Here is a 23,266-nt window from a genome sequence, read left to right on the forward strand (position 1 = left end):
TGGATGTGGGATGGGGGCTGGGGCTGCAGCCGCACAAAGCCCACCCTGATGAGATTAGCACTGTGCTGCCGACCCAGACGGGACTTTCCACTGCACCACCTGGGAGGGATTTATAGGGAAAGGCTGAAGGCAGGTGTCTGCGGCAGTGTGTGCAAGTGGGGAGATGTGAGTGGGCTGGGGGCACTCCGTGTGTCATCTGAGTGTGCTCCCAGCCAGAAGCCCCAGCTGCCGCCCTTGGCTTTCCATCATGATATTCCAGACACCCACATCCTTTTCCCCATCTAAATAAAAAATGTGAGGCTGGGAGGAGGTGGCTGTGCCACGGGGCAGCAGGAGCATCGCTGCTTGCGTGCTGAGCGTTTTCTAGCTATCCAAAAAAATGAGGCATGAGGAGAACTGGCTGTGGAAGTGAAACATTGTGAATAAACATCCATTAGCCTTCTGAAGCCATAAAAATAATAAATATAGCATTCTCAAGCAGGCTGGGAGCGGAGCTTTGCTGATGCTGCTGGCGAGGTGGCGTTGTCCCAAGAGCATCACCGACTGCTGCAGCTCGTGCTGCTCTGACTCCTGTGTGACATGCGGCGCTGCAAAGCTCTGCTCTGCTGTGGGGTTTGGACCTACAGCAGCAGAAGGGCCTCTAGGGATGAACCCCCCCCAGTGCCCACAGAGAGCAGCCCCAGCAACAGACGTGACGTTTCCAGTCTGAGCACTCGTGAGGGAAAAAGGAGGAGGGAGAGGAGAGAAAAGTCTGCTCGGTGGATTTAAAGCTGTAATTGTGCTGATCTGGAAAAACAGTTAAAGGGTTTGCTATTTCCCTACTACTGCGAGGCTTTCTTGGCTGCAACTCTCCTGTGGTTTGGCCAGTGCCCGAGTGCTGGGATTATTTTGGTGAAAGGGTACATAGCTGCAGAGCATTCCTTCGGCGCGGGGAAACGTCTGCTCCTGGCGCTCCCTCCCACCGTGCCGGGAATGGGGGATGCACTGCAGCCCCAATCTACTCCTGTGTTCAGTGGGCTTTAACTGTGAGAAACCCCAGGGCTCTGCTGGTAGCATCACCAGGCTCCTGAGGGCTGCCCCAGGGCTCCATGGAGGACATGGTATGTTAGACATCCTTGGAGAAAATCTTTTGACTGGTTCTCACCAGCTCTAGAGATGGATGGCATCAATCACAAGTGTATGTCCTACCATTTGTATTTATTATAATTATTATTATTATTATTTTTGTTTTGAAAGCCTTTGGTTCAGCTGAAAAACAGTCCCTTGTGATCCTTGTGGCAGGTCTTGCAGAAGGGAGGAGGAAGTCCTCCTGCAGTGCTCATGGGCGCATTCTTTCAGCCTACCTCAAATCTGGGAGGAAAAGAGCTATAGATACCGTGCAGCAGATCTTTATGAATGGAGATGATGTTACTCCCTCCTATCCCATATTACTTGACCATAAAAAGGCTTTTGTGGTCATTTCTTTGATGTTTAGGATTGGGTGGTCTCAGAGCGCTGCACAGCAGCAGGATGGAGCCAGTGACCTAATGGTGGTTTGGGATCCCCCAAGAGCATCGTTTTCTGGTGATAATGGGCAATTAGGGAAAGCGAGAGGCAGCCAGTGAGAGCCAGTGTCAGAGATCAGGGTTTGCTTTGGAAACTTCCAGTAGAAATCAGTGCTGGGGTCAGGATGGACGTGGTGCCTGATGCCCCAACCAGCCACCCCAAACATCATAGTGGAAACCCGCAGCCCAGGGGCCTTGCCTGTAAACACTCCTGGGTTGCCATAGCCCTGCGTGAAAGGAAAAAATTACACCAGGAAAAACAAGAAAGTATCATTATTTCTGACCACAGTATTCTGCGAGCTCCTCAGCCGTGTTCTGCAACACACCCATCGTACACTATTTTAGGGAGAACTCTGCTCATTTTGCTTCTTGCAATGTCTATGGGATTGCTGTGGCACAAAGGACAGCTGCACGGCTTGGTCTTTGGCCCCACGTCCTGTTGGAGGCCCCTTCCCATTACAAGGCTACAATGGGTGGAGGTGGCAGGGCCACGGGATGCGCGCAGAGCTGTGCTGGGTATTTAGGAGCATCCCCTCCCAGATCAACCTGAGCAGCTGGTTGGATGCAGATGTGTTTATCTTTCATTTTGCAGTGAGAGGGCCAGCATAGAGAAAAATATCTCAAAGTCCCTTCCCCTCCTGTGTCCAGTCCAAGCTGCCACAAACCAACTGAAAGTTTTCCACTGCTGAACTCTCCCTTTCCTGAACCCCTTTAATAACTTCTTCATCCAATCCCATCTTGAATAAATTAAGTACAAGTGAATTTGCCTTGCAGGAGATTAAGTGTCCCATTGATTGAAAAATCCTGTGAAAAGCATAGTTTCTTCTCCATTCCTTCCTAATCCCTGCATTCCCAGATCACCAGCGACACATACCTTCTTTTCCTGACTTCTTTCCATTTAATCAAAACGTCCTGGGGGGCTCGTAATGAGCTTTGCAACCTCTCTATGCTGTGTGGGGAGTCGCTCCCTTAAGTCAGAAGGTCATAGGGGGCTCCCAGGCATCCTTAATTTGAGGTGCAAAGCACCAGCAGTGATCACACTTCTCTTCTGCCTGGAGAGAGGTGAAAGGGATGAGCTCTATGACACGTTCTCCATTGGAAGAATGGGTTCTCCAACCCTCAACACCTTCAAATCACAGCTGAATGGCTTTTGGGAGGTGTGCTCCAGCCAAGCATTGCTTCCTGGGTTCATTACTGAGATAACCTGCATGAATTAATGTCTGTGGTGCAGGAAATTACACTAGGTAGTTTGGCTAAGGGGAGAAAAAAGAGAAGCATGGTTTGGCACCAAGCAGCTGGGACTCCAGTTGTTCCAGACACCGCAGTGCTGCTGTCTTTCAGGTTTTGTGCTACCACCCATGTTCCCATGCAATGAAACCGTTTGAAACAGTGCAAAAAAACCCCACCAAAACAAAACAAAAACCCAGCAACAACAACAAAAAATTCCCCCTTGAATGCTCAGATTTGCATTGTTTTGGTGTTTGATGTGAGCCTTGCATGGTTTGCAGCCGTGGCTCGTGCGAGACCACGAAGCAGGACAGAGCATGGGTTTAATGGTCTGATAAAAGCACAGATCCAGAAATTCAATTCTTACTGCATCGTCTGAGAAGACACAACGTGGGCATTTCCACCAACATCGCTGTTTTCAGCTTTTTTCCCAGGGAAGAATATTAGAAATATGTCCTCAGTCATGTTGCTCTGAGCGATTTATGCGCTTCACATTAAATTCCTTTTTTTTTTTTGCTTTTGTTTTCTCCATAAGGACCGCATGAAAAGGAAGGCGAGGGAGGCGTCGTTTGGTTCTTGTTTGCTCTTAAATCTTCCTTTATTAGCCAAAGCATGATGCAAGGCTGCTGCTCTGGGCTCTGCAGAGGGCTTTGCTTGCTTGGGACCACTGGGAGTGCTAGGGGAGGATTTGAGGTGACCCAGGGTTGCACATGGGAAGGGATAGCAAGGTGCCCTCATTGGATCCGAGTCATTTGAGATAGGGCATTTTAGGAAGCTTTGTCATTATTTTCTTTATGTATGGAGAAAAAAAGAAAAAAAAAAGAACTGTTTAGACCACGAGTTTACAAAGCAAGATAAAGGGAGGGGTTGGTAACCTGCAAGCTGGCATCACTGCCTTGGGGAGACATTCCCCTGCTCCCACAGCCTGCGCCATCACCTTCCCAACAGCTGCAAAAGCCTTCTCCTGAGCTGCCAAGTTTCCACGGGAGTTTGACAGCTTTGGCTCATTAATCACTTCTATTTAACCCGAGAGGGAAAACAATGCCATTGTCTTGGGAAGGCAAAAAATCTGTTTTGGTGAGCTTCTCAACCCCTGCGTGCGTTTCCGCTACATTTAGGGCAGTGGCTGTAAGTATTTGGGCTTTCTTTGAGCCTGCAGGCGTGATGTAGGGCTGGGGAATGGGTGGGATGGGCTGCCCTGCCATCACCGCTGTCTCTTGCTTTACAGGTTGCTGTCGAATGCTGGTGATTATTAATTAACAGATAATGTGATAATGGTGATATGGGAGTATTAATTAGCGGGAGATGCCCAGGTTGGATTTTCCCATGGGGAGGGTAATTCCTGGGCTGGGGAGCACATATCCTGCAGTCCCAGAGGGATCCTGGACACACTGCACAGGGGGGCCACCAAGGTGAAGGTGCTCCAAGTTCCTGTTAAATCCCATCTGTGTTCAGCTCTTGGGTAACGAAGAGCAAACAAATGAGGATCATCCTTTGGGATGCCTCAACATTGACTTCTTCTCATCTTTTCTGTCTTCCACTGCAACGTCTTTTAGCATTTCACATTTGCTGCCTTCTCTTTTTCTGACCGTAATAATGTGTGGGCTAGAAGCAGAGAGACACGAGCAAACTCCTCCTACATGTCCAGGAGAAGGTACACAACCTCTGGATGCCATTGAGCGTGGTTCCAGATGGTTGTTATTTTATCCTAATTAATCTCCTCGTTAGCAGCGAAGCTGTAAGACAGGAAGTATTTCCGTGGGAATCCTTAAATACTTCTTAGATTTTGAAGGTTTTCGGTTGGTGAGCAATCCCATTTAATAGTGATGGAATAAAAGAATGATTGCTTACTGTCTTTGTAGAGGCAGTGTTTAAAAAAAATTACCGAATCTGGCCTAACTGGGAACATCTGTGCTGGAAAACAGTGGCTTTGCCAGCTGTTGTGTAGGGCAGCTCAGAACAAAAGAGGTCCTGTGTGTTCAGCAATCTGGATGGGGACGGCTGCATCCACCGATGGGTTCTTAAAACAAAATGCAGTGGACTAGATTTATTTTGGGCTAACACATTGGGAGCAGGAGGTGCCAGAAACCCGTGGTTCAGGTTATTTTTGAACTGGCCTGGAAAAAAAAGGGATGAATTCCTCAGGTCCTGCTCTTCTCCTCCTTTGGTTTGCTGCTTTGTTCCAGTCTGGTCAAGTCCACAAGAAAGTGAAAAAAATGCCTGCAATGTCCCAGACGAATCCCACAGCCTTTCTGGCACTATGTGTTTCTATCAGCTGATAAACCTCTGCTTATTTCAGTGTGCAGATGGATGCCCAGCATCCTTGCCTGCCCCTGAGCTGGTTACCACCGGACCACTGTGGGCTGATCATAAGTGAGCAACCCCAGCGTGGAGCAAATCTCCAGAAAATTCACTTTTTTTACCTTTTTAGTGGAGAATATTCCCCATGCACCTCAATGTGAGTCACAGTTACCTTTTCCTTTGGGTATCAGACAGTGCTTCCCAGCAGCACTAAGGCACATGGCCAGTTTGTAGGTTTGCATGGGAGTGGTGGGGACCGGGTCTGATTTTGCAAGAGCCAACAGATGAAAATGTTTTGACCACATCCTCGCAGGGAAGGATTTCTTTGTTTGTTTCTTTCTTTCCATTTTTCTGACAAAAAGTCAGCCCTGAGACACTGACAGGTGCCTTTTTTTGCAGGCTGGTTGTGGGGGCCCCCTATGAGACCAATGGGCAGCAGAAGACAGGAGATGTCTACAAGTGCCCACTGACCAGCGACGCTCACAGCAACTGCACCAAGCTCAACCTAGGTACTGCATCCCAGGGCACGAGGGGTGCTGGGTCGTTATTTCAGGTGTTTGTGTGACTCCTGGCCATGAGCTTTAAGCACCAATGGGATAAAATGAAGCAAGTCAGGATGGAGTTAAATAGTTAAATTTAGTTAACAGAGCTTAAATTGTTTGATTCATTCAGTCAGGAGAAAGTCAGCAGTGGGTAATGACCACCTCACACACCAGCAAAGAGCAGGATGTCCCAGGCTGGGGGATGAGTTCCCCATATTGCCCCATGTCAGTGGGAATGTGAGAGCCTGGGACTTTCCCAGGGTCTTGAGAAACATCTCTGGGGCTTAGGGGCAAATTCTCGGGTGGTTTCACAGCAGAGCAGGAGTTTGCACTTTATTTATCATCATTATTCATCTGAACTGTTATGGGTTCCTACCAGAGCTGATAAGAGAGAAGGATCTTTGGCTCATCCACAGTGCTTGATTGATTGGAAGCAAATAGGGTTTAGTTTGAAAACATTGTGGTTTCTTCTTATTATTATTATTTGTTTTGTTTCTTGAGAACTTCAAGATTTTTCCAGTGAATAAATCTCTCGCGTAAATCTGAATTTTGCTAAAAAGCAAGCTTTTTCCATTGGAAACAAGTTTCAAATGAAAAAAAATCAGTTCAGAGAGCACCCTCTATTTTTATTATTTTGACTACTCAGCACTGAGGCCACCTGAGTAAAAGCAAGCCCAGGGCTGCCCCAGAGTGACACCAGCATTCCTGCATGGCCAAGAGAAGGACAACTGTTGGCTGCCACAGGAGCCAGCAAGGCTGGCAGGAGCATCGCCCCATTGTCTCCATGGTGCCCATCATTCCCGTTTTCCCCAACATTCCCATTGTCCCCATCATCTCCTTTGTGCTCATCATCCCCATTGGTTCCACTTTCCCCATCATCCTCATCATTCCCGTTGTCTCCCTTGTCTCCATCAGCCCCACGGGCCCCGCCTGGGTTCCCAGCCCAGGTCAGTGGGCATCAGTGAGGGTTAAGTATCCTCAGCTTGGGTGGAGGTTGTTTGGACGAGCTCGTGAAGCTGCACTGGGGGAATGAAAGGGTTAGACAGTGTTTTTGTCAAAGCTAAGTGCTATTCATGTTAACCAAAATAAAGGGTTGCCCCATGGGCCGTTCCTGGTTTCTGGACTGTGACATGGGAAATGAAAGAAAGGCACAAATATAAATGCATGCTGGCCCAACATTAAAGGATGAGATGCTAGAGCTGCTCAGAGGGGTTTCTCTCCTAAGGACTTCCTACGTAAGAGTCTGTGACTCACAGTTTCATTCCCAGAAGACGTTTCTCTTTATTTGTTATGGCAAGCAGGAAAAAAAAAAACAAACAAAAACACCTTATCTTGACAATCTGCTTCAAAAACAAAAGGGAAAGCACAAACTCGGCAGCTCTCCGTGTCCCTGGCTCTCATGGCAGGGATGCTCCATGCAGGCAGGCAGCAGCTAACCGTGTCTTCTCTCCAAAGGAAGAGTCACTCTGTCCAATGTGTCCGAGCGCAAGGACAACATGCGCCTGGGGCTGAGCCTGGCCACCAACCCCAAGGACAGCAGCTTCCTGGTGAGAGTGGGGGGACTCTCTGCTATGCACGTGCATGACCACATGCACATAGGCTTGTGCACGTATTTATATGCATGTTTACAAAGATTTGCACGTGTGCAAATGCTTTCCCAGCTCCCAGCATGCCCTGTTGGTGGTTCAGGATCTGGGTGGCGGGCAGCTGCAAGTCTGCATGGTGGTGATGCTGGTGGGCACGGTGATGCTCCAAGTGATGCTCTGAACTCCTGCTTTCCCACACAATGAAAAAGTGCCATTCCCAGGACCATCCCTGATGCTGTCTCCTGTTCCCCCAGGCCTGCAGCCCTCTCTGGTCCCACGAGTGTGGCAGCTCCTACTACACCACTGGGATGTGCTCCCGTGTCAACGCCAACTTTCGATTTGCCAAGACGGTGGCCCCAGCGTTGCAAAGTAGGAGAAACTCTTGTGTACCCTCTAACCCTCCCTGCGTGGGGTTGGGACTTGATGTTCTTTAGAGGTCTCTTCCAACTCCTACAGTTCTACTGTGATTCTGTGCTTGAAGCTAGCATAACTTTGTGCTCCCTGAGCACTTCGATACCACTGAGCAAACAAAGCTCTGTTGGTGCTTGAGAGAAGGCGAGATAGCAAAGAAAATTATTGCAGGGCAGTGATTCAAAGGGGGTTACGAGCACAGACATCTGGTAAACATTTTCCTTCTGACTGACACCCGGAGAAGACAAAAATACCTTATTCTTCCAAAAGCAGAATGAAAAAGCATCCAGAATATTTTATCAGCGCAGCTCAGAAGGCAAAATAGGGAAAGAATTCAGCACTTGGCCACACAAAACAAAGAGCTCATTGACTGGAAGCTAAATAACCTGGCCCCAATTTGTAGATTCAGGGGCATGATTTGATTCTGAGATATTAAACAAGCTTCCTGGCTTTCCTGTGGGTGGTGGGAAATTGCAGAAGGCTGTCCCAGGGTCTCAGCTCTGCAAATGCTCCTTTTCCTCAGCCTGGCATAAGAAAAAAACATGGAGATTTGGGTGGTGGAGGAGTAGGGTGGATCCCAGCACCAAATTTCAGGTGTTGCTTCCCTCGTTATGATCAGATGCTTTTTGTTCTCATTGCAAATGGGTGTTTCATAAAGAGGACTGTGTGATACAGGACAGAGGGCCAAATCTGAACTAGAAAATACACTGTGGGATGTTATTCTTAATCAGACTGCTATTGGCAGGGAGGATGCATGTGGCTTCTTTATGCCCTGTTGGAGTGAATACACCCAGAAGGGCTTTATGAAGGATTGAAGTAAGATGTTTTTTTTTCAAACAAATCATCAGTACCTGATGGTGAGGAATGGGGCCGTAAATCCCCACTTCTCAAGGGCTGCCAAGGCCCTTCAATGCCGCGCTGCGTATCCTTCACAGGATGCCAGACATACATGGACATAATCATTGTTCTGGATGGATCAAACAGCATATACCCCTGGGTTGAAGTTCAGCACTTCCTGATCAACATCTTGAAAAAATTTTACATCGGGCCCGGCCAGATCCAAGTAAGCCCTGAAATGCTGCTGTGTTGTGGCTTTGTGCAAAGTCTCTGCTTGGACAAAACGCTGTGATCTGGCACTGAGCGTTGGATGCATGCGTCGCGATGCTGAGCCCACGGAAATAGTGCTCACATTAATGTCCCTGAAGGAGCTATGGGGAGCACAGCCGACCAGGCACGGGGAGGATGAAATCATATGGAAATGTAGGTGCACTGCCCTGGGCAGATGCAATCGTGCAATTATTTGTGCAGGGATTTTGCACGGCTCTGTGATAAGGAAAGGGAAGAGAGAGGTGTTATGACCACTCCTGATTCCTCAGCACTTTGCACAGATAACCCCCAGTGGGTCTTATCTGGAGATGATGTGGTTCTGCACTGGATCACAGCACGGCTGCATCATCCCACACCTACATACCCAGAGTGGGCAATAGCAGGCAGAAAATGGAAACAAAATTGAGCATTATCAATGGTCCCATAGGGAGAAAACTGGAGCAAATAGAGATGTTGAGGGTGGCTGCAGGCTGCTGGGGAGGTTGGGTCCCAGCGGGGCTGGGGATGCTCAGCTGCTGTCTCCACTAATGGAGCACAATGAGCAGTGAACTGCTGTGTCAATGATCTGAATGGCTTTCTCTTCTGTAGCTGAGCAAAACTCCAAACAATCTCAGATCCAACATTTCGGTTGTCACTGCTAGCCTCAAAACCTGGCAAAATACCCCTTGATTTTTTACTATTTTCCTTTTCCCTTTTTTCTTGGCCCAACTTTTGCTCGGGTTGCTGTTCCCAGCCTATGCAACGCGAACACGCCATAGATCTGCCTCTCTGTGGGGCCGGGAAATCATCCCTCAGGTTGCTGTGCCCCACTATGCAGCGAGCTTTGTTGTGACCTGTCCGTGCTCTCTAGGTTGGAGTTGTTCAGTATGGAGAAGATGTGGTCCACGAGTTCCATTTGAATGACTACAGGTCTGTAAAAGACGTGGTAGCAGCTGCCAGCCACATAGAGCAAAGAGGAGGGACAGAGACCAGGACTGCCTACGGGATAGAGTTTGCACGGTAAAAATCCCTCACGTTCACCTTCGTTCCCATGAGCTTAAACTCAGTGTCTTCTTCCCTTCTCTCCCTCCTCGCGCTCCATCCCTCCCTGCAGTCTGCAGAGTGTGGGCACAGGGACGCAGCCGGGATGCAGGGGACGCGCTGGGGTGGCTGTGACCCCTGCGGTGACTCTGAGCAGCCCAGGGCATCTCTTCAATTGCAGCTCGGAAGCATTTCAGAAAGGTGGCCGGAAAGGGGCAAAGAGAGTAATGATTGTAATCACAGATGGAGAATCGCACGACAGCCCAGATCTGGAGAAGGTGATTGAGGACAGCGAGAAAGACAACGTCACCAGATACGCGGTGGCTGTGAGTACTGGGCTGCTTCGGGACAGCTGTGTCCGTGTCATGAAAAGACCTGATCTTCACATCCCTGCCTCCACCCCAGGTGCTGGGTTATTATAACAGAAGAGGAATCAATCCCGAAGCCTTTCTGAATGAAATTAAATTCATAGCGAGCGACCCTGACGACAAACACTTCTTCAATGTCACGGACGAAGCGGCGCTCAAAGACATCGTGGACGCCCTGGGGGAAAGGATTTTCAGCCTGGAAGGTGAGCAATGCCTTCCCTGCCCTCCCCAGATTCCAACCCAGTCGATAGGAGCTAGAATGGCCACAGAGCACAGATGTGGCGCCTCCACTCGATGCTCGCGCCCTACAATGCCCTAGGTTGAGCAAACAGGGGTGAGCTTTTTGTATTTCACCACTGAATTTATCTCCATTTCATAAGGAAAGGGCATACTGGGACAGGCCATCGAAACTGAAGATGGAAGGCGTTCACTGAATATAAAAGAAAGAGGATTTGGGGGAATTTTGGTCAAACAGTTCCTAACCTCCCCACCAGCTGTCTCATCCAGCCCAGTGCTTCTCCATGGCACAATATCTCACTGGCTGAGGAATTTCATCCAGTTGCAACAAAACAAAACCCTTTGAATCCACACTTTTTTTTTTTTTTTTTAATATGTGATCCTGTAATTTGCAGCTATGAAACAAAGCAGCTGCACAGAGGCAGTGCTCACACTATTTATTCTATTCTGTATTTATTCAGTCACTCATTAGCAGCACAAGTGTGTGTAATTGTGGTGATTGAGGGACATTTGTGCCAGCTGAGGTCATCTGTGCTCAGCAGGGTGGAGGTGCTTTCATCCCATCCAACCCAATGTCATCCCCTGCAGGGGAATTTTGCATTAAATCCCTTCTTTTCCTTTTTAAGGAACCAACAAGAATGAAATCTCCTTTGGATTGGAGATGTCCCAGACTGGATTCTCATCACACATTGTGGAGGTAAGAGGGTAAAACCACTTTGCTCCTGTAAATACCTGTGGGTATTTACAGCTGGGGAAAAGGGCTGCAAAGGGGATCGGTGGGTGCTGCATCAGCACAGGCTGCACAGGCAGTGCTGAGATCGCTGCTCATGGGGGTGTTTCAGAGCTGTGGGGCTGTGGCACTGAGGGACGTGGGCACAGTGGGATGGGTTGGGGATCTTGGAGGCCTTTTCTAGCCTCAATGCTTCTATGATAGCCTAGAAACTGGGTGTTTAGGGATCCCACAAAACCAGCCCCCTTGGGTCATGGAATCATAGAATCACTGAGGCCCTCGCTTGTGGGTCACCTTCACCCATACAAGTAACAAGTGGGAGGATTGTCTCTGATACGCAAGAAATAGCATGGCAAGAGGCTTTAAAAATAAAAGGCAACCAAATGAGATGCAGTGCGAACCTCCTGCATGCTGTGCTGACCGTGCCATCTCTGCAGGATGGCATCCTGCTGGGTGCTGTAGGTGCCTACGACTGGAATGGGGCCGTGCTGAAGGAGACCAGCAGTGGGAAGGTGATCCCACTGCGTGAGTCCTACCTGCAGGAGTTTCCTGAGGAGCTGAAGAACCACGGCGCGTACCTCGGTGAGGCGGCTCTGCTGGGCTCTGCAGCTGGGATTTGATGCTCAGTAACAGGAAGCACAAAATGCTTCCCGAGTTGGGAAGGGTTGCCAGTGTCAGGGGTAATGTCCATCCGTGCAAGACCTCTGGTAACCAAGCAGACTCAGCACCAAGGGAGAGCCCCACAGCAACTGCATCACGCAGCACAAATGCAATTTTAGTGCAGGAGGAGCTCAGGCCCAGCTCACCCCAAGTGCTTACTGGAACAGCTTAAAAAACACTGATGAAATTTCATGCCCAGGGAGGAAATACCTGCTGTGCTAATCTGTTCCATGTGTGGGAGTCCTGCAGTGAGGATCCCGGACTGGTTTGCAAAACGAAGCCTCTGCCCAAGCTATGAGTGCTGAGACTGGGGGCTGTTCACCCACCAGGACACCAAGAGCCCCAGGCACTCATTTCCTTACTGGAAGCGGTGGGAAAGACAGACATAGCAAGAAAGCCCCAGTGTACCCTGCCCTGGGTTCTGAGTGCTTCAAGGTTGATGCTCTGCTTAGAAATATCCCCCCAGGAGGGGAAAAAGTAGAGAAGACAAAGCCTAAGGTAGAGTCAGTGCCCAAGGAAAAGGGGTCTGTGAGTCCCACCAGCCTCCAGGCTCTCACATCTCAGCCGGCTTTGACCCTGGGAGAGATCTGAGCCAGCCTCAGAGCCAGCTGTGCTTTAAGACTCTAAAATAATTTGTAGGAATCCAGAGCAGGCTGCAAGTTTGGAAAAGGGGGTTTGTCAGTTACAGTGCTGTGTGAGCTCCTCTGCAGCCACCAGAGGCGACCATGGGGGTATAGGATGGGACAGGCAGGAGGCAGATCTTGCTCACCCCACACCCGTGCCACAGGTTACACCGTCTCCTCTGTTGTGTCCACTGCGCGCGAGAGGCTCTACGTCGCGGGAGCACCCAGGTTCAACCACACTGGGAAGGTCATCATCTTCACCATGCACAGCAACCGCAACCTGACCATCCACCAGGCGCTGAAAGGAGAGCAGGTAATGTGAGACACGGCTGCAATGCCGCTTTCTGCTCCTCCTCTCCCTGCGTGCAGTGTGGATTTGCCCAGCTGCTGTGTGCTCCCGTACTGATGTTCCCCGTTCATTTTGTATCATAATATGTGAATAGTTGGGGATCTCCGGGCTGTTGCTGCACATGCAGCCCCAGAAAGTGTAGGAGAGGAGGGGACTGGAGCTGTCCTTGCAGGCAGGGTCACTGTCCCCAGGTGCTCCCATCTCCCTCTTGTCTCCCCCAGATTGGCTCCTACTATGGAAGTGAGATCAACTCCCTGGATGTGAATGGCGACGGTGTCACAGACGTTCTGCTGGTGGGAGCCCCCATGTACTTCAGTGAAGGCAGGGAGAGGGGCAAAGTCTACGTCTACACCCTGCAAGAGGTACAAGCATGTCAGTGCCACCACAGAGCTCAGCATCGTGGCTCGTTATGGCACCCATGTGCCACAAACCAATTATTTTGTAGGACTCACCTCTCGTCTATTTCCCTTTCCGGGTTTTCCAGGCTTTCTGCTGACACAATTTCCCACTTTCTCCTTGCAGAACCACTTTGTCTCCAGCGGGGCCCTCGAGGACCTGCAGAGCTACCAGAACTCACGCTTCGGCTCCTGCATTGCTGCCGTGCCTGACCTCAACCAGGACTCCTACAATGATGTCGTCATTGGGGCACCTTTGGAAGATGACCACCAAGGAGCAATCTACATCTTCCTTGGCTTTGAGGAGACCATCCTGAAGAAGTACAAGCAGGTACAGCTCCCAGGGCTTTGGTTGCCTCCATTCTTCATCAACTGCACCCATGGACACTGGTGGTCACTGGTGGACTTTGACTTCACCAAACCCAATCTGAAGTCAAAGTCCATCAGTGTCCATGAATGCAACAATAGTGCATTTGGCCATTGATTTACATGGGCCTGGAGTTTATGTTGTTTTTTTCTTGTTGCACAGTCATCTGTTATTTTCTCTTTTGGTGGGCCCAAGACAAAACAAATGCACAGTATGGTGAACACGCTCAGCATTCAGAGCAGCAGTTTGCTTTGTATAAAATATTAAAAATACTCACGAAGGATAGCAAATGTCAGCACAAATCTTTTGGATCATGTCTCCAAAGGGAAATTTCTCACATCCTCTGACAAACTAGATTTGATGCAATTACTTGGGAATAGGTATCCTCAGTAACCCAGTAACCCGAGGAGCTGGCACAGCAGACCTTGGTGCACCCGTGCTCACATGAACACTCCACCTTCACAAATGCTGACTTTGCAGGCAGAGGTACAAACCAGGCTGGATTCTTTCCTTTTTGCTTTTCAGCGAATAGCAGCTGCAGACCTCAGACCAGGCCTGATGTATTTTGGATGCAGCATCCATGGACAGCTGGACCTGAATGAAGACGGGCTCATAGATTTGGCTGTTGGCTCCCTGGGGAACGCTGTGGTGCTATGGTTAGTCCATCTCATTTGGCACTGTTCTCTGCCCAAAGTCCATTGCAGTGTGCTCATGTTTTCAGGGGAGAATGATCTCCCAGAATCCTGACCCATCTTTCCAGAATAACACCCGCAGTTTGGTGGGGCTTTGGGATTACAGATGAAGCTGAGCCCTAAAAGAACATCAGGGATGTTTTACATGGAATCTCTTTGTTAGTTCCCTGGGAGTTTCAAAGCAATGTATTTACCTGTGATGGTACCCAGACTCTTCCTACTCTTATTTAATAAGACAACAATAATTTCAAACATTGATTAACACTTGGGAGGTTCCTTGGGGCTGTTAGGATACAGGTAACTGCCCCAGTGGAAATGCTTTACCTGCACACCCCCTGATGCTGCAGAAGCACTAGTGTGCATGCAAGGCACCAAGTCCTGCTCTCACGCTCATAAGCAGGGGGCAAATGCATAGAGGAGACCCTATGCTTCCAATGCTACACAGCTGAGCTGAGACCAGGTCTGCACGCTGCCTTGGGTCTTCTCGATGTTAAGAAAAAAGCGTGAAAAAGGTGAATCTAGAGGTCTGGGCTTTCTGTAGGATGCTGTGGTCATGCACAGGTGCTCCATGCTGCAGCAACTTACTCGCCCCTCAGGTCCCGCAGCGTTGTCCAGATCAATGCCAGTATCCGCTTCGAGCCCCCCAAGATTAACATCTTCACCAAGGACTGTAAGCGCAATGGGAAGGATGCCACCTGCATGACAGCCTTCGTCTGCTTCACTGCCATCTTCCTCTCAGCACACTTCCAGACAGCCAGCGTGGGTAAGCAGTAGGCAGAACCCTCACGTGCTCCTTAGGGAGATCCTGGTTCACCTCTGCCCCTGGACACAGCTGCCCCACTGCTTTGCAGCCAACAGCACAATGGGACGTGCGTGGTCCCACAGAGCTCCCCTTGCTCTGTGCTGCAGCAGCAGGACACATCTGCACTCCAGATGTTCACACTTCCGATCAGCTCAGAGCAGCTTTACTGATGAGCGCTCTGCTTTGAAAGCACCGCGTGCTGCTGTGACCCCACATCCACCCCAGTGCCTGAGATTCAGTGGGGGTGAGAGCAGCTCAGCCCCAAAGCTGGCAACAAATGCTCTCAAAGTGTGCTCCAGATTGGGAAAAAGTTGGCCCTGAGCAAAGCTCACGTGCCACCAACTCTTGGCTTCCCCACGTACCGGGTGTGGAGTTGTCCTGCTTGGCACCACTTGAGAACACTCAGTTGCTTTGCTGTAGTGTACCTGGGAGAGCACAGCACACCTGGGCAGCAGCACCTCCACAGCAGTTACAGGCCAAGGTGTCAGTGTGTGAGCTAAGTATTCGGATATCCTGCATGCTTTCGTTGCAGCGCTGAGGTACGAGGCGGCCATCGACGAGCGGCGGTACGCCCCGCGGGCGCTGCTGGATGAGAGCGGTGAGCGGCACGCACAGCAGGCACTGGTGCTGCCAGCAGGGCAGGAGCACTGTGAGACGCTGCGCTTCCATGTGCTGGTGAGTGGGGCTGTGCTGGGGTCCTGCTGCTGCAGGGCTGCATCTGCAGGAGGAAGGATGCTCTCCCCTTCGTGCAGAGCACCGATGCAGCAGCGTGCATCTGTAGGGTGATGGCTGAGGGCTCTGTGTGGCTGGGAAGGAGCCTGGTTGCTGAGCCTGGATTTATTTGCGCTGGGTTTGATGTCATCAAGGATGGAATGCACTCTGTGCCTGGATCAGGGTGGTTCTCCCACTCCAAAGTCAATGCAAGTTCACTTTTTCCCATTGGAAGTCATTCAGCCCCTGCTGCTACTATCTACTGCATCCCAAACCTTGTGGTCTCCTCCCCAAGCACAGGAGCAGGCAATATCCTTGATGTCGTGCGTGGGGAGCAGCTGATGCACAAATCTGGCCGAACTCAAACATTCTTAGCAAATGATGAGAATTCTTTGGAGGCCAAGGAGGCTGCCAGACTGGCCTGTCCCCAAACCTCAGCCTGAACTGCCACGAACTTCTGGGAAATTTTTGGTTCTGGGGATGGAGCTTAGAGATGGAGATTGGGATTTAGCTCCAGAGGCATCACGCTTTGAAGCAGCCTCGTGCACATCATGTGTTTGGGGCATGGCATGGGGGGAATTTATGGAGGTGCAGCAATGTGTATGCTGTTACCACCTGGATGAGCTCCAGGGATGGACCCCAGGGCAGCTTTGGTGTGTGAAATGCCCAGGATCAGCCCCTGCCTGCACCACTGGATATCCACATGGGTGGGTGCTGCTCAGCACCACAGGGCTTGCAGTGTCCCTGTCCCTAGGTGAGGGTTTGCTGGAGAGGGAGGATGATGCACAAAGGACACTGTATTGCAAATTCTTGTTTCATAAAATAACCACCCGTGCCACCACAAGCAGTGGGCTGTCTCCCCAACATTGCTTTCTGCCTGCTGCAGGACACAGCTGACTATGTGAAACCAGTGACATTCTCCATTGACTACGAGCTGGAGCATCCTGAGAGCGGCCCTGTGCTGGATGATGGCTGGCCCACCTCGCTCCGGGTCTCGGTACGGGCAGCATCCTCACGCAGGGCATCACTTAGTGGGGTGGCTGAAATGGTGTGGGCAAGGAATCCTTGCTGTCTGCTGCGAGGTGTCCCTGTTCCTTGTCCCTGTTCCTTAGATGGCCTCTAAAGGTCCCTTCTAACTCAAATACTTCTGTGATTCTATGAAAATCCACCCAGCAATGGCACCCTGTCAAAGCGCCACATGCTCAGTGTTTCTATTACTTATTCCTAGGGAATTTTGCCATGGGATTTGGGAGTTCTGGCTGGAGATGCTGCACTGTGGGGGTGTGCATCCATGATAGCCCTGGTTTTAAGCAGATGTTACCCCTGGGAGCTTAGCTGCAGGAGGGTGCATGCATACCAGGCACGGTTAGTCTTGCCCAGCAGTACTGGAGCTTGGTGGGACTGGTGGCTGTCGAGGACTTTGGTGTCTGCAGTTGGAACTGAAAGTCTAATTTAGCGGTCAGTGTGGTCAGTGGGCTTATCCCCAAAGGAAGCCTATGCTGCCTTACCCTGGGGCAGCCACCCCAATCCCTCCTGTGGTCAGCACAGCCTGATGCTCTCCAGGGCAAAACAATCAGTGGTCTGTTCTTGCTGTCCCCACCAGGTCCCTTTCTGGAACGGATGCAACGAGGATGAGCACTGTGTCCCTGACCTGGTCCTGGATGCCCGAAGTGATGTGCCCAGTGCCATGTGAGTTGGCCATGCCAGGGCTGGCTCACCAACCCAACCCCAGCTGCAGTGCAGGTCCCACACCAAGCACCTAGATGCTCCCAATATGGGTGACATGGGGTTGGCAGAGCACAGAGCAGTCCTGCTCCACTCCGAGCATCTCTACTCTCAGCTGGGAATGGATTGGTGTACTTCCAAACAACTCCTATCTGATGCCATGGTGATGGGGCCCCAGAGACAAATCAGAAAATAACAGGGGGATAAATGCCAGGCTTGACTCACACAGCAGAAATAATTATATGCTATGTCTGATCCCTTAAAGAGCTTTGAAAGGTCATCTCGGGGGGCTTGGGTCTCTCCTCACGTGGGTGGCAGTGGGTTCTGCGCTGAGCTCACGGTGGTAAAGAGGTGACATCTGTTGAGCAAATCACTTTTGAGGTTGTATGTTGGAACAGACGTGTTCCTTCACGATCCTCAGCAAGGCTGCAGGGCTTCGCTTGCTCCTGCAAAGAAAAAAAAGAAACCAACACCCAGGGATGTGAGATAGTGATGCCATGGGATTTACATCCTGCCCCTGCCCTACAGGGAGTTCTGCAGCAGAGCCCTGCGCCGTGCAGCGCCCGCCTGCTCTGCCTTCAGCCTCTCCTTCGACACTTCAGTCTTCATCATTGAGAGCACCCGCAGGAGGGTGGCTGTGGAGGCAGTGCTGGAGAACCGCGGTGAGAACGCCTACAGCACTGTGCTCAACATCTCCTTCTCCAGGAACCTGCAGTTCGCCAGCCTCGTCCCCAAGGTGCGCTGCTTTGAGCTCCGGTGGTTGGGAGAAGGGTGCCCTGCGCCCTGTATGTTTAGCTCTTCAGTGTTTGTTGCTGCTTTAGCTCCTTGTTTTGGAAATACAGCAGTGTTTTTCATTTCAAGCGAGGTTATCAAAAGGTTGCTCTGTTTGTGGGCACCTGGCTGCCACAGCTCAGAAATAAGCAGATTGCTGACAGAGGTGTGGGGGCTGTTGAAGGCTTGGAGCTTCCCAAAGAGCTGGAGGTGTTTGGGCAGCAGGGACCCAATCCTTGAGCTGAGCTGATTAACAATTACTTCTCATCTGGTCAGTGTGCAGGACAGCATCTCCTGATGATCAGATTTCACAGGGAAGCATAGAAAAATCTTGAACACAGTGCCAAGAACAATCAGTTTCATTCATTCAGCACTGTAGTTAAGCTTTGGAAGAGGATTTAGATGGGAAAGCTGACAGGGGCTTGTTGGAAATGCTGCTCTCCAGGAGCCATATGGGTGGGCTGCCCCTGCAGTGGTGCATGGGGAGGTTTTTCCTTGCCCATTTGTTAAATGTCTCTCTCATAAGGGATGTTTGCCCACTTCATGAGGAGCATGGCCATGAGGTGGTGCCCGCAGCCAAACCCAGTGTCACAACTGCCCTGCATCCCATTTCAGGATGACACAGACATCAACATCGACTGTGCGACCGAAGAGAAGCACCCCAACAAGAGGGTCTGCAATGTGAGCTACCCCTTTTTCCGTGCCAAAGCCAAGGTAATGCCATCCCCTCAAGAAACCTTTGGTTCGGGGGGCCAGGTATGTCCAACCCCAAAGCCAGCTGTGGGCTCTGCAGCACAAACACAATCGCGATTCCATTTCCAAGACAAGGAGCCAACTTTCCCACCTTCACTTTCCACCATGCATTTTCCTGCCTCAAATTAACCAAGAGCAATCAGCTCCCTGCCTGCTCCCACAGCAGCACCTCACTGAGCTGCCCTCCATAAAACCTTCCCGGCCCCCAAATCTGGCCAAAGCTGCACCGTGTCAAAGCCTGGAAGTGATAGGAGAACGCCAGGCAACTTGACAGCTCCCAAAAGGGCGTTTTGGATGCTTGTGGCAGGGAGCGAGCAGGGAGAAGCTCCCCATGACCTCCAAGGGCTGAGAACGCATCTGCATGGCATCAGGTAGCCCCTGTCCTGCCAAGACAAAGACAAAGCTGGAGATGGAAATTTGGCCGGCGAGCAGCAGGAGCTTTAATATCATAATCAGCTGTGCGGTCCCAGACAGCTTGAGGTCATCGCCATGGCGCTCACAGATGTGACACACATCACATGTTGTTGCCATTGGCTCCCAGCCCCACCGGCCGACCCCATACTGCAGATGTGCACTGCAGCCCTGCACTGCTCCCCTCAGCAGTGCCCTTTCCTGAGGGGCTGCTTTGTTTTCCGGCCTCAGAGAGGAAAACGCAGCACATCAGAAGAAGGGAGCAAATCCTGCATGTCCCCAGCACGACCTCCTTCCCTGCTGGGAAGATGGGTCTCTGCGCAGTGCCCTGCAGCATCTCCCCAGTGGTGCAAGAGGTTTTTCCCATGTAATGCTTTCTCCCAATACCCACAGGTGGCTTTTCGCCTGGATTTTGAGTTCAGCAAGTCAGTTTTCCTGCAAAGCATGGAGATCTACCTGGTTGCCAACAGGTTAATGCTAGCTGCACCCCCTTGCTGGCTGCAGCATCACTCCCCTTCTGCCTGCAGCTCTATGCTGGGGGGGTGGGTGGGGAGGGGCCCTGCGGTGCTTTGCTCAGTGCTGTGTTTGCTGCATCCAGGTGGGGAAGAACTGCATGGAAACACCATTGCTGTGTGTTCCCCTGCTCAGTGCCCACGGGGCTGCTCTGCTGCTGTCCATGTGCAACCTTCCACCAAACACCTCACAGTTTTGGCCTCAGGCTGATGACAGCTCTGCAGTAGAATTGCTTCTGTCTGTGCTCTGGCTGTAAAGCAGAAGTAGACCCTTTGCCATTGCACTCCTGCACCCCACACCGCAACAAAAATACCCAGGAGCTGCTCACGTTGTGCTTTGCTGCTCTTTCAGTGACAGCGAGGAGAAGGAGAGCACCAAAGAGGACAACGTTGCCCACCTCAACTTCCAGCTGAAGTATGAGGCCGACCTGCTGTTCACCAGGTGTGAGGCAGGGGGATACAGAGTGGGGCTCTGCATCGCTGCTTTGGTGCCGTGCTTGGAAAATCAGCAGTGAGAAGCAAGGAGGGAGCTGTGTTGTGTTAAATGCAATTATTCATAGGGGGAAAAAAAAAACAGCTTTCTGTAGGTAATAATGTTCCTAGCATGTGTCCACAGCCTGTGCTGAGGCTGTAAAGCTGCACCTGGGCTGGCAGCTGCGTGGTTTGCAGTCACCTCTCCAAGCAAAAGAGTGTGCATGGAAAGCTTTGGGCATCTGCTACAGCAGAGTGTGTCCTCTGTCCAAAGCAAGGAGGGAGTGAAGGCACATCTGATAATTTATTAACCTGACTGCAGGATGAAATATGGACTCAAGCAGCACATTCTCTGGCACTGCTTGCTGTGATTCCAGGAAGGTTTTCTAGACCTTCAGTCACTTTTTTTTTTTTTTTTTTAAACACTAGAGGCTCTGGGGCAGAGAAAATAAATCCACTTCATTACTGACAGTTAATGTGAGCATCCTCTGTCCCCCTCTGTCACCACAGGACATCCAGCCTGGACTACTATGAGATCAGATCCAACAGCTCCCTGGAGAGATACGACAGCATCGGTCCCCCCTTTCACTGCATCTTCAAGGTAAAGAATTGACTGCATCCCACCCCTGTGTCACCGCCCTGCTCACCTCCCATCCCTCATCCCTACCCTTTGTCCCTTCAGCTGCAGAACCTGGGCTTCTTCCCCGTGGAGGGGGTGACCATCAAACTCACCGTCCCCGTGGCCACCAGGGCTGGCAACCGCCTCCTGCTCCTCACCGAGTTCCTGGTGGACCAGGTAGGGAGGGGTCCATCCTGGTGAAACACCTTGGCGTTGGGTTTGGAGGTGAGGATGGAGACGCCCCATGGTGTATGGCCCCGCATCATGCATCACATCACGGTCACTCTGATGTCCCCACTGCAGGCCACGGTGCAGCAGTGACGGCTCTGAGTGACAGGGCAGTGTCAGGTCCACAGCTCCCACCAGGATGCAATGAGGTGGCACCAGCACATCTCCATCTCCATTTCCTTTTCCCACAGGAGAACACAACCTGCAACATCGGGGGGAATAACACCGACTACCGCCACACACCGACTGAGGAGGACCTGACCCGCACCCCGCTCCTGGTAGGCACTGAGCCCTGCAGAGGAACCCTGGCATGGGGAACCCTGGGGCTGTCCCTGCTCAGTCACACAGTTAGGGCACAGAGCGTGCAGGGTTGATGCTCCTGATCCACCAACTCCCCCTTTGCAGAACCACAGCAACTCCGACATCATTTCCATCGACTGCAATGTGAAATTGGCCCCCAATGAGGAGATGAACCTCCACCTGCGTGGCAATCTGTGGATGAAATCACTGAAAGCAGTAAGTCCTCTAAAGGCAAAGCCCTGGGGCTGCAGGGGACACCCCCTGGGGCGCAGCTCTCCAGCCCCATGGCCGGTGCTCAGCTCCAGCCTCTCTTTGTGCAGCTGAAGTTCAAGTCACTGAAGCTGACCACCAATGCTGCCCTCCAGCGACATTTTGGGAGCCCCTTTGTGTTCCGTGAGGAGGATCCCAGCCGCCAGGTGAGCCCTGGGCTGGGAAACACGTCAGGGTGGGACAAACCTATGCAACCCCATGGCTTTGGGGTTGTTCTGATCTTGCTGGAAAAGCATGGTGGTGGCTGGCAGAAGGGCTGGAGTAACCCATGCTGGGCACACAACAGCTCCAGACAACCCACATGGGGTACCCACTGGCTCCAGCATTCCCCAGCATCACCTCCATTCCTCGTTCCTGCACCCCAAACTGGCATATCTATCTCTGTGCTCTTTGCCTTCCAGATAACGTTCGAAATCTCCAAGCCAGAGGAGTGGCAGATCCCCATCTGGATCATCCTGGGCAGCACGCTGGGGGGGCTCCTGCTGCTGGCACTCCTGGTTCTGGTGCTCTGGAAGGTGAGCAGTGCCCTGCGGGGGGAGGAGGGGAGGCGTGCTAGGGGGACTCGTGGCTCTGTGCCTACAGCACCCACCTCTCATGTGGCTGCTGAGGGGAAAAAAAATGCAACTTCGCACCAAGGGTGCCTCTATTGGGCGTCACAACAGCATCTCTCTGTTTTTTTTCCCCCACATCCATTGTGTTCACGTTCCAGGGTTCAACCGCCTGACGACATCCCTTTAAAAGAGAGGCGTTCCCACGCTGCCAGCCCGAGTGATGCTGGGGTTTTTCTCTTCTCTCTAATCCCTACAGCTCGGCTTTTTTCAGAGCGGCAGCCGCCGGCGGGAGGCGGAGGAGCAGCAGCGGAGCGCAGCGGTGCTGGAGTGATGCTGGCGGGGGGTTGGGGGGCCTCTCGCTGCCTCCTGGGCGCAGCGCCCACCACCCCTCTCGGTGCTGGGAGAGCCGGGGGTGCATCGGGACGAGGGTGCTTGCCGTGGGGGGGGTTGTGAAATCTCCTCGACAGCTCCAAAACCCGAAAGAAAACACAAAGATAGGTGGCAAAGAAGAAGCCGTACATCCACCCCCCCCGTTTGGTGGCCCGAGGGGAGCGCAGCGAGAGGAACTTCAGCCTGCCTTGGGCACAGCTCACCCCTGCAGCAGCACCGATGGGACAAGCAGGAGCGGACCCAGCACACAACGTGGGGCTGCAGCACCTGCGTGGGCACCACCTCGATCGCATTCCTTACTTCTCAGATACGTATACCTTCCAATTTCCATCACGGAGCTGTGTCAAACCCCAGGGCCCAACCTGTCCCATCCTTTCCCCTAAAAAAGGGGCAGAAGGACCAAAGTTTGGCTCCGTCCGCAGGGCAGCGCTGGGGCAGGCAGAGGATTGGAGTTGCCTTCTCCTTGATGCACTGAACACAAGCAGTGGCAGAGCGAAGCACCTTAGGGCAGAGTGGTGGCTGGCCGTGCTCAGCACCCAGCAGAGGGTCAGTGCTGTTCGACAACGCTCTTCCTTTATGGCGTAGCAGAATCT

The 23,266-nt window shown here is 51.6% G+C and overlaps 1 protein-coding gene across 1 annotated transcript in view; it reads left to right on the forward strand.

The window, feature by feature from the left end:
- ITGA11 (integrin subunit alpha 11) overlaps positions 1-22,720 on the forward strand; it is a 32,140-nt gene extending 9,420 nt beyond the window's left edge. The window contains exons 3-30 of the mRNA XM_052671837.1: positions 5,472-5,581; positions 7,070-7,161; positions 7,455-7,569; positions 8,547-8,674; positions 9,569-9,717; positions 9,920-10,064; positions 10,144-10,309; positions 10,970-11,040; positions 11,511-11,655; positions 12,521-12,669; positions 12,927-13,067; positions 13,228-13,431; positions 13,993-14,123; positions 14,756-14,922; positions 15,494-15,636; positions 16,559-16,669; positions 17,276-17,361; positions 17,926-18,133; positions 18,784-18,882; positions 19,726-19,802; positions 20,197-20,286; positions 20,826-20,916; positions 20,998-21,111; positions 21,354-21,440; positions 21,568-21,678; positions 21,783-21,878; positions 22,134-22,247; positions 22,540-22,720. Of these exons, the coding sequence (XP_052527797.1) occupies positions 5,472-5,581; positions 7,070-7,161; positions 7,455-7,569; positions 8,547-8,674; positions 9,569-9,717; positions 9,920-10,064; positions 10,144-10,309; positions 10,970-11,040; positions 11,511-11,655; positions 12,521-12,669; positions 12,927-13,067; positions 13,228-13,431; positions 13,993-14,123; positions 14,756-14,922; positions 15,494-15,636; positions 16,559-16,669; positions 17,276-17,361; positions 17,926-18,133; positions 18,784-18,882; positions 19,726-19,802; positions 20,197-20,286; positions 20,826-20,916; positions 20,998-21,111; positions 21,354-21,440; positions 21,568-21,678; positions 21,783-21,878; positions 22,134-22,247; positions 22,540-22,614 (3,415 nt within the window). The 3' untranslated portion in view covers positions 22,615-22,720. The remainder of the gene's footprint in view (positions 1-5,471; positions 5,582-7,069; positions 7,162-7,454; positions 7,570-8,546; positions 8,675-9,568; positions 9,718-9,919; positions 10,065-10,143; positions 10,310-10,969; positions 11,041-11,510; positions 11,656-12,520; positions 12,670-12,926; positions 13,068-13,227; positions 13,432-13,992; positions 14,124-14,755; positions 14,923-15,493; positions 15,637-16,558; positions 16,670-17,275; positions 17,362-17,925; positions 18,134-18,783; positions 18,883-19,725; positions 19,803-20,196; positions 20,287-20,825; positions 20,917-20,997; positions 21,112-21,353; positions 21,441-21,567; positions 21,679-21,782; positions 21,879-22,133; positions 22,248-22,539) is intronic.
- Positions 22,721-23,266: the final 546 nt, after the last annotated feature.

The sequence above is a fragment of the Tympanuchus pallidicinctus genome, unplaced genomic scaffold (assembly GCF_026119805.1).
Source record: "Tympanuchus pallidicinctus isolate F22 unplaced genomic scaffold, pur_lepc_1.0 scaffold12, whole genome shotgun sequence".
NCBI lineage: Eukaryota > Metazoa > Chordata > Aves > Galliformes > Phasianidae > Tympanuchus > Tympanuchus pallidicinctus.